Genomic DNA, 11,193 nt, shown 5'->3' with positions numbered 1-11,193 from the left:
ATGCTCCGGCCTCCGGAGCGAGGGAAGCGCAGCCCCGTCCCACGCAGGGACAGCCAGCACACGGCTTTACTCCAGAAAGTGACGCGATGCGCTCCCAGCTCCCAGCGACCCCGAGGAAACCCAGAGAAAGCATCTTTACCCTTCCAGGAACCAGAAGGTAATTTATAATTGACCTACTAATGCTGTAGGGGTCTTCTTCGAGTTTCTTTTTCTAAGATAGCAGGAACGTTACTCTTACACTTGCTGCAAAATTAATTTGATTACTGCAGAAACTCATCTGCAAAACGGCAGAGTCAAAGGAGCAGGGCTCGCTCTCCTGCTGCAAGGACCAGGTTCTGCTTTTTACTGTTGTACCCAAGCTCTGAGACCCAAGTACAACCTCCTGCTTTGAAATTCACACCCATCTGACCTCAGTATTACCACTGGACTTGGAAAGCAACACGGACCCAGCAGGGAGTTTCTGAGCCTGACCTCATTCCCAACAGTGGAGTGCCCACCATCAAAGAGCCACCCCACCCTTACCCAGTGCTGGAGCACAGACAACTGCATTGGAGCTAAATTTCAGAGCTAAAATGTTTGGAGAGCTCCACATAAAGGGACACAGAGAAACGAGTTAAATGAGCTTAACTGAGATCATTAGTTTGCTTTCACAGGAATATATCTGGGGAAGAAAGTGTTTTCCAAGACAATCAAGTTTTCCGGCTGAACGAATAACCAGAGGAAGCAAGTACATTGGGTCTCTACTTCTATGTTTAGCACCATTTAGAAAAAGCAAATGCGATACAGAGTTCATAGATGAGTACAATGCTAAGCATAAATACAGTTTGGGTATTTGGAGTTCCAGGGTCAGCACCCCGAGCAGAGCTGGCACAAGTTACAGGAGTGACATGGAAGAACGAGGAACAAAACCGCAGCAGAGGCAACACAAGTAACAGGCCTCCAGGTGAGCACAAGTTAAATTTGTAACAGTTACATAAATTTTAGAAGGATACATATCAGAGTCCTTGGAAAACCACACCTTTGAAGCTGTAACAAATATTCTCCTCTGGCTTTTCCAAAGTACAAACACGAGACAACTACTGAGAGTAAACAGATGTAGCACATCTTACCTTTCTGCAAACAAGTTGTACATCACCTGTGGCTGTACTACATGACAAAAATGGTCAGTCACACAGGAAAAATGGACAGAGCATCCCCATCAACAACAAAATGTTAGTGATCACTCACACCTTTGGGAGACCCGTTGCATAATTTATCCAGGCACACAGAGCCATTTTTACAGTGACACCTTGATAGCTCTAAAATATGCATAACAAGTTCTTGTAAAGGCCCACATTATACATTTAAATTACAGCATGTTAGCAGTTTGCTGGAGCAGACTATTTTTTTAAGCCCAAAATTTGTTTTTCATAACCTTGCATCATCCCCTTTCCTATAATTTAAAAATTAAAATAGTTTTTAAAAATTTTAAAACATCTTTTTCTTTAAAATAATGAGGACCTGAAATTCAGTCACAGATGAAACTGCATCTTCATTACTTGGCCACGCTTTTTCTACTAATAGTCCCAAGGTTGACCAGCAGTGTTTCAAAATGCTTGAAACTTTGATACAAGTTTATAATACAAAGCAGCTCACTATTAGCATTTATCTTTTGCAAAGCATATATCAGAAAAAAATCAGAATTAATTTAAGAACTATTGGATGAGAATAGGGCTACAAGGAAAATTATTTAAGGGAAGAAACAGGTAAACAAATTACTGAATTAAAAGAGAGGGAAGAAGATCCATACCACTGGATCAATGATAGGTCATTAACATTTTAATTAAGAGCAAAACATCTGTGTTAGTTTAATGCAGATGAACTTCACAAACCAAACCAGACAATGCAGAAGCCAGAAGACTGAGGCCCCTCTGAGAATTAGTTAAGAAGGAATTCAGGCAAATAAAAGATAGTACAAGTGGAAATCCATGTTCAGCAAGGACATCGTGAGCTGTGCCTGCAACTGCAGAGAGCATGGGACACAAAAACCCATACTGAATTCATATTCAGGGTTCTCATTAACAGAGGAATACTGGCAAAAAACAAAGCAAATGCAAAGACAAGTCACAAAATTACTTCAAAAGTTGGAAAAGTAGTAATCAAGAAAACAATTTATAGGGAATAGGTTAGAAATATCAGTTTGTTAAAGGGTAGCTACAGACAGTCAAAAGAGAAGAAACATTGCAGGCTGAGGTTTCAGAGCAACACAAAGTTCAATGTGGGTACCAAAAAACAGAGCTAATTAGGTAAAAATCCCCAGGTCACTACAGGGACAGGCTGACCCTTTCAACATTACCTTGAATACCTGTACCACACACAGCAGCTTGGTTTCCACAGGGCTACAGTCCCAGGAACAACACATGTAGGAATGGAAGAAAACCACTGTGGATTTATGAAGGTACAATAAATATATACAAAATCAGACAAGTATCTGAACATTTATTTAAAATACAGGAGGGAAGTGCTGAGCTTGAGGTGGCAATTAGGCAAAACCTGACAATTTTGGCTGGCAAAGTCACCATGAGAACTGCTGGGGTCCCCGCTGCTTGGGACAGTTAAAAGTCACAACTAGACACCACTGATGTCCAAATCCAGCTACGGATCCAGGTGACGTGGCCCAGGATGCATGTCCTCATTTCACTGCAAGTGAAAATACAAGTTTTTCCTCTTTTGCAGTAATAGGGCCAAGGCAATAATCAAAGACAATGCACACTTGCAGCACTGAAAATTAACTGCAGGCCTGTTGTAGGAATCCATAACAACTATGTTCAAATATTTCTTCCAAGCAATGAATCAAGATTTTTCATTTCTTAGAACCAGCTGAACACCATTTAAACATAACCTCTTGCACATTGGATTTACATACCCAGCTTACTCTATCAAGTAATGTTTTTACACTTTCCTCATGTATGAAAATTATGCACCAAATAAGATTCCAAACTTGAGCAAGCTCTAATCCATGCATCCTTTATTCCATTACAATCACTGTGTTGCTCTCTAGCAACAGGACACAAACTGCAATCAATTGCAATCAATTTATACAACAATCTGAGGCTTACAGTACATTTAAGGCCTTTAAATTTGGAAAAATTAGACCTATCCTAGCAGTGTAACAATTTTTAAGTGTTTTGCATTTCTGATGCATAATCTGTGCGATTCCAGTGTCAAAGAATCAAATTACTCCTAAACTAAAAAGATCAGCTCAATGAAAATTTAGTTACATAATTCATCAAAACATAAATGTGTAAATTCTATTTTTTTTTCTTGTCCTGGAAACTTTATAAAACTTTAATAGCAAAATAATATAGGGATAAAAACATATTTTAACAAAATGTATTCAATCATATACAAACCAGAATTTTGCAGTTTATTGTAACTAGACTTAAATTAAAACTACCAATTAAGAATCTATGCACAATGTAAATTCAAATATGTACAGTACTTTTAAAAAGTCTACAGGAATGCTTTACAGAAGGAAATGTCTGTTATGGCTATTATTCAGACAATCTGAATATTAAAATGAGTTTTCTAGTAGTAAATTTACACATTTATTTTTAAACAAAAGCAGTTTTGTCCCTAGATCCTTTAAGAATATTCCAGTTATGTTTATACAACTAATGGAGAGGTCGTTACAGAGTTTAGCCCCATATAGTAGTTTGTTTATTTTCAGGTAAAAGTATATTTAAATAATTTACTTGGGAAGATCAGTAAGTTAATAAAAGAACACTAGAAGGGAGGAGGGGGAACTTCATCACAATAACTTTCCAGTTACAATACCACAGCTAGAAACTTCACAGAGAAAGTACTCTCTTAGATTGAACCCATGATTGTTCAGAACAAGCTGTAGCTCATAACAGTTGTGTTCTCCACTCCGGGAACACAATGGGGAAAAAGTCTTTGTAGGACAGAATTATAAATGATCTGAAGTGAGACAGAGAAAACTGATCTTCGATTAATACAGCACTAGGTAAAAAGTGTCCCCATAAGCAGCTAGGATTCCCACTTCCTTCAGGGCAATGAAGCTAAAAATTGTTGGAATTACAGTAGTTGACCATATTTGTGTGCATTAGTAGAATCATTTCCAGATAGAAAAGACAAATTTCATCAGATGTTTGATTAGAACACCCTCAAGACAGGGTATTTCTTCATAGTATAAAGCTATTACAGCTATCCAGTTAAAGCATGTGCAAAACCAGGTAATTTCTTCCGTTCACAGTAACTGAGGTAAAATCAGGTAGGCTTCTTCAGGAGTTGGGAAGTTCATGAGATATGAACTGTTTTAGTCTCTCTAAGTACTGTGCATAAAGCTCTATGTCATTATGCCCAGCCCCTTCCACCCAGAGAGGCTCTACTGCTCGTGGACATCGCTCGTACATGGCCAGGCCATGGGAGAAATCGATCACCTCGTCCTCGGTACCGTGGATGACCAGCACAGGAGAGGTCACTTTAGAGATCTTGTCAATGCTGGGGGAAGGAAAAGAAAGACACAGCTCAGTTTGGGGCTTTCAGTTTCACATCATTAGAGAAAGCAAGCTTAACTGCTGACACACAACCCCAGTTACCATGGCATGTTTTTAAATGGCTGCAGACCACTGGAACTGTGCACAAGTGAAATGGGACAAGGCTCATTCCCAAAACATACGTGTGAAAAAGGAGCTTGCAATGCCATCACCACCATCCCACCAGTGCTAACAGCAACAAGTTTGAGTGGGCAGCATGCAAATAAAGTTTGGCACCCAAAAATCACCCACCAAAAGAGTTATTGTATCTATCACACAAAGCACTGAGGCAAGTAAGATTCCATGGGACATTCTGCAAGCATGGACTCTTCTCACATGACACATTATCACCTTCCAATTTAACAGCTTAGGAACGAATTAAATACATTCCAGTCATATGATTTCATTAACAACAACAACAAAAAAAGCTTTGGCTCATGGAGCTTAAACCTGTCTTCGAACCCCCAAATTAGGCAGATTCAGCTAAAGGAAAACAATCTGTTCTTTTGATTGTTTAAGTTCAAACAATGAAATAGAAAACTGTGGGAGAAGAGCGTTACACAGGGATATTTAACTGCAAACCACAGAAATCATACAGGATTTTCCTTTATGTAACCAGCCTCTTTGCCAGCTGTGACTGCAAAGTGGCTTTAGAGTAACATTTTTTCCTTTGGTCCAGCTACCTTTAGCAGACCAATATAGCTCGAGACTACCTGTCACAGGAGAATGGGTTCTGAGGGAAGAATGACAAAGGCACCTTCCTACTGAAGAGGTCAGGCCAGAAAACCCCAATTAGGAAGCATCCTGGTAGCACATGAACTTGCAAGCAGTGAAGAGCAGCTTTCTCTGACTCTCCTCACACAGGCCCCAGCTTTTATTTCCAGCCAGCCATTTCATGCTGGTAATTACCAATGATTCCAAATCTGTGTAGAGACACCATGTGCTAATGAACTCTCAGCTTCCTACCTGCTCCACTTCCATCAACAAATGGAGGAATGTGGAGAAATGAGTGCGTCTACTACTCAATTTTATGGGAGGACAAATCTATTTTTTTATGGTAGCAAATAAAAGGTGTTTGGATTTTCCTCCTACTGAAGAACAAAAAGGCATGCAATTTTGCCATGACCATTGATTTTACAAAATGATCAAGACTGCTTAAAATTATTTTAAAAATACAGATGCCAGCATGCCCTGACTTAAAAACAGGTTCAAAAAAGTTTTATGAAAATTTATAGTTAACTAAAAAGATGTAAACTGAAGCACTAAGCCTCACACTTACAAACCTCAACATTTAGCATTCTAGAGAACTGCCACTGGTACTCCAGTGAACAGCTGAGTGTAAACACATTTCTGTCTCTGTCTCTATAACTGTCAAAAAAACCCCCAGGTTTCACACCATTTAAGGTACTATTTAAAATTAAAATGCAGCCTTATTTCACTTTTCCTGTGTAGAACTTGAGCTGTGTGCAAGTATGCTGAATTAAAAAAAAATCCCAACATAAAAGAGGCATCAGAATAATGCAGATTTTGTTCTTCCCCATAATTTTCATCCCAAAATTAGTATCATAGCCAAATGTAAATACTTTATGATCAATATGCTGCATAAACTGAAGTTTTAAGCCCATGAAAGGTCTGATATAAAAGATCTACCAGCTAAAACAGCTACAGAGATATTTATGCATAATTTTTGTGGCTAGACACTAAGTTCTCATTTATTGTAGGAAATCCCTTTCACTTCAGTATTCATATAATGAAACAAATTTTTTTCACATATATTCACAGACCATTAAGCCAGATAATATTTATATTTTTCAGAAAACTGGAAGGCATCCCATTGCTAAGTCAGCGACTCATAAAGCAGTATTTAAACTGCACATTAGCCTTACTTAGTATTCTCAGCCACACAGCTCTGCAGCTAGAAAAATCTACAGAGACCAAATTCTCACAGTGTCCCAACTTAAAATGCACATAATAGCAACTCACTGTAGGTGCACACAGAACTATTTTGTTTCCCACTGAGAAGACAGACAGTTGAGCTGCACACATTCATAAAGAGCACTGCTGTTTATTTTCACTCTGCTCCCAGTACCAGGGAAGTCAGACTGACAGCAATGAACAGCTCAGTAGGGCAAGAACAAAATACTGAAGTGCTACAGCACATCTGCTGTCACTGTTCCCCTTCCCACTTTTCTTTTTAAAGCTGTTATTTGATTTGGCTTGTAACAGCTAATCATTGTTACTTCTGTAATCAGAGCGATGTTTAAGGCTTTGTTTTTTCCTCTCTCGCAGAAACATTTGTAAATATTGGATTTCAGGTTTGAAGATGATGAATGAGCTGGAGTGTAAGTGCTTCAAATTCAGTCTGCACCTCCAACAAGTTAATTAATTAACTAATAATATGTTTGAAAGGATTCTAAACATGAGGACTGTGAAAGCCACTATTACTTCATCACCATTCCTTCTAGCTGTTCTGGCTTATGGATTTTTACCTACAGCCTCCCACAGCTGCTAATTTTAATCTGTTGTAACCTTAATAAAACAAAAATAAGAAATGCTATGAATATTCCTAACTATACTTATCACAAGCATGACTTTCTGAAGTAAAGCCAAATTTTGACCAAGACTTCAGTGAGTGTCTGTTTTATCTACTCCCTTCCATGGACCACTAAGCTTTTTACTTGTGCTTCCCCCTGCCCTGTTATAGAGACACTGGCTTCCCCTCTCATATTCTTCCATAATTTAAAGTGGATCAGATGAGAAGTTCCAAAAGATTCCTAGAATATCTGCTGCTCCCATGACCTCTACTGTTCCCAAATAGATGAATACTCCAGGTCTGTTGCAATTGTTTTTCCTGTGAAAACTAGACTATAAAAGCAAATGTTTTATCTCAAAACCAGTTGTATATAATTTCCTAGAGCTTCTTAAAACAAGCTTAATATCTTCTAAAAGATGGGACAGGGACTTTGTTTTGGTCACAAAATCAGGATCCTACAAGATCCCCACCAGGGAGGACCAAACACAAGTCTCAGTATCTACTTACACCATCAGTCCCTTTCAAACACCATGGTGAGTAGAGAACCCCCCTTGCAGCAGTGATACATACCTTGGGAAAGCATCAAAGCAGTAGGTTTTCCTGGTGTCAGGAAAAGCCACCCTTAAGCCAGACATCAGGGGAGAATGGAGGATCACAGCTGCACACTCGTACCGAGATGCCAGGTCTACTGTGGGGACAGTACCAATGCTCTGGCCATACAGGATAATGTTCTCAGGACTGACACCATACCTGCAGAGAAAAGAAAAGATCCCTTTAAAACAAAAAAAGCCAAAACACAACATATTTCACATCCATTGAATACAGAAAAGAACACACTTCTAGTAGAAAATAATTTGTGTAAAACATGTCTTTTTGACAGTCTACACCATCTACAGTGCTGTGGTCACTGCTGTGACAATGAAAAGCAAACCCTGCTATACCCCATGTACCCCTGCAAGGTTTCAATTTCCTTACAAAGCTTGCAAGGTGTATAGCAGGCCTGGAGGATACTCAACTTTCAAGCAGCTAAATGATTTGGTATGAGCCAGAAGAGAAAATTAAAATGACAGTAGAAGAAAGATCAATTAATAATTAAAATTAAGAATAATCCAGTACTAATCGTCCAATTACAGGCTGTCAGGATTGCCTTGTTTCATGATGAAGTATAACTAGACTGGATTGTAGCCTCTGTGAAACTGAAATTTTCTTAATATTTTTATACTGCTGAGCATAAGGGTGCTTTTGGCATCTACTGTTATATGAATAAGCAACTGTATAAAAATATCTCTCAGCAGTTAGATTTTATCATCTTGGTAACCAAGCAGCAGCTGATGCTGGCAGTCTGTCACCACAGCCACAGGCTGATGTTTTTAAAGAGATGTTGTGCAGCTTTTTTAGCAAATTTTTTTCTCTCTTAGTGTTAGACATGGTCCAGCACACAGCAGGGCCTGGCTGACTTGGTTAACAGCACCTTGGAACAAAATCTTGGCATCACAGACTTCGTTCCAGCTGCTGGGTGGGGAGGGCTGGAGGCATGCACCCCAAAGGCACCACATGCATCCAGCCCATCTGCCAGCTGTTGCATCATATTAAACACAGGCAGAAATGCAACAGCATCAGGGATATACAAGAAAACAGGACTGGAACATGATCACCTACATGGCATTTCAGTGGGCATGGAATGATATTAATGCTGGTAGGTTTTGCAATGCCACCCTGAACAGCAGTATCATGATAAATGAGACGTTTCCTTGCTAAAAGGTTTAAAGCACAAGCAGAATGTGGAAACAGATGTTTGAATGAGAATCACAGGATAACAGGACAGCATAGAGTGATAAGAGAATTCAACACATCCAATTGCCTCAGTATGGCAGAACTCCAATACTGATCACCTTTAGACTCACTCCTTTTGATGTTATTTTGTTTCTTAAAACATCTCATATTGTAAGGGGAGAAACTTGCTGCTGTGGCAATAGGTACTCCAGAGAAAAAGCTGTTTCACAGTATGCCAGGTAAAGTCAGATAGAGTCTACAGCATCATTTAAAAAGCCTAGAGATATGTCTGAACTTAAAGTAGACTTTCCTCACAACAACTATTCAGTATCCAACTCCACAGAAAGGAAATGTGACAATCTGGACAAAATGAATAATTGTAAAAGTGTATTAGGACAGAGTTAGTGCACTCTTAGCCTATCATTAGAGCAAATGTCTTCTGCTTTATGTTCCTACTGACTGACAACTAAAAGAATCTCTGGGGCTGTTTTATTTAGGGACAGTTCCCCTTTTCAAGAAAGAAGAGTTACTGTAACAGATTTATGTTTTTAAGCCCTTTACCATTAGGTCATCGCTCAGCAAGTGAGACATGGAGCTTACAGCAAACATCAGCAGAAACAGCTACATGTAATATTTATTTATCCTGAGGCCAAAGGACACAGGACAACTCATGAGCGAAGGCCATGAATAATTGAGCTGTGCAAGGTCCTCAGAGCTGAAGGCCAGGGCTTGGCTCCATAATCCTCTGTGTTCTCACAAACACTGCCCCATGGTGACTCAGCAAGCCCAGGTACAAACCCACCTGGGGGCTTTATCTTTAAAACACAGCTCTTAAAGCAGAGGCTGGGTCCCTCCCTCATTCTCTGCAAACTTCCTTATGTTAGATCCTTGCACAACAGGGGCAGTGATACAGAAAGTGAAAGAGAAGTGGGTAAGAAGGCAGCATTAAAAGGGAAACTGGGTGACACAGAAAAAGAGAAAGAATATGGTAGAAAAAAGCAAAAGACACTCTGGAAAGGAGGAATCCTGTTACAGTCTGCTCTCCTATTAAGGAAAAAAGTCTTTCCACCAGCTAAACAGCAGCCCCTAAAAATAACTTCCTTGAAACACACAAGCTTTGGTCTCTGTGGAAACAGAGCTCCATCCCAGGGAGCAGGAGAGCCAAGGAAAATTTCTGGATATGCTTGGGCACTTCTCCTGTGGAGCCCCATCAGAGAGTTCTAAACAAGCAGGGCAATACAGCAATGTGGAAACCAGCCTTCAGCAAAGCCAAAGCAGGAAACAGCTCAGTTACCATGGGCATATGCAAAACCCTGCTTTGACAAAGGGGGGAAAAAGAGAAGAAAAAAGGGTAGCCATGCTTTTTTTTTCCAGAAGGGAACTCCATTACTGAGAACTGCAGCTACTGCTGTATAAATTATGCAGCATTTCTGCTTCCCCTTACCCACAAACACAGGTGGCAAAGCTCAAAGTTCTCCAGCCTATTCCAGTCTCAATAAACCACAAGTACATGGTGTGGCTTACACATTCCAGTAATCTTCACAAGCAGTAAGCTCCCCAGTACCTAGAGCTTCAGTCCAGGTCTAGCAAAGGCCCCAAAACACCCCACAGTCTATAAAAACAGTAGTTTGGGTGTTTTTTTTTCCTGCTGTGTTTCTGCCTCAGTAAATACAAATGAGGTTTACCAGTAATTCTGGTCTCCCCATGCTAGCATGAACTACATGCACAGAAGCTGGTTATTAAGAACCCACACCCCAGACTCTTCTACTTATTCCAGAGTAATAAGAGACCTCAGTCATGCCAGCAGATCCCCTGCTTGGCTGTATGGCTGTGGCTCGGGCCCTGTCCCTCCTCATTTTCCTCATACAACAGCGATGATGGCATCAACTGCCATGCAAAGTACCTCAGACTTTCTGGATGACAGCACTATGTGCAAACCATGTATTATCTCAAAGCATCTTTAATTATGAGCCTAAGATACTGAATCCCTGCTCCCCCCAGGGTTCCAGCTTTGAGCCACAGAGCTGGAAAGTTTACCATTGCTATTTTTACTGTCTCCTTGCTCAGTGCAGAGTGCCAGTGGAATGCTGCTGCGGGGACTCCAGAGTGTCACAGCTGAAGCTCTGCAATGTTCACAGCCAAACCTGCCAGTCCTCAAAAGTGCCAAATATATATTCATTAGCAAGGCTAGTTCTTTTGCCAGGCTTACTGAATCAATGAAGTCAACCTCATCTTGTATTTTCAGTTTGAATTTTTATGATATTTGCTGTCCCTTCACCCCTTACCTAGAGAGCAGCCTACATACAGCAACAGCAATAAATTAGTTTTCAGAAACTGTCTATGCAGAGT

At 40.1% G+C, this 11,193-nt stretch overlaps 1 protein-coding gene across 1 annotated transcript in view; it reads right to left on the bottom strand.

Moving 5' to 3' along the window:
• Positions 1 to 732: 732 nt before the first annotated feature.
• The window catches only part of ABHD17C (abhydrolase domain containing 17C), a 30,196-nt gene continuing 19,735 nt past the window's right edge, over positions 733 to 11,193 (bottom strand). The window contains 2 exon segments of the mRNA XM_031055884.1: positions 733 to 4,503; positions 7,642 to 7,821. Of these exon segments, the coding sequence (XP_030911744.1) occupies positions 4,284 to 4,503; positions 7,642 to 7,821 (400 nt within the window). The 3' untranslated portion in view covers positions 733 to 4,283.

This window comes from Geospiza fortis, unplaced genomic scaffold (assembly GCF_000277835.1).
Source record: "Geospiza fortis unplaced genomic scaffold, GeoFor_1.0 scaffold171, whole genome shotgun sequence".
NCBI lineage: Eukaryota > Metazoa > Chordata > Aves > Passeriformes > Thraupidae > Geospiza > Geospiza fortis.
This window is presented reverse-complemented; position numbering and strand designations above follow the sequence as displayed.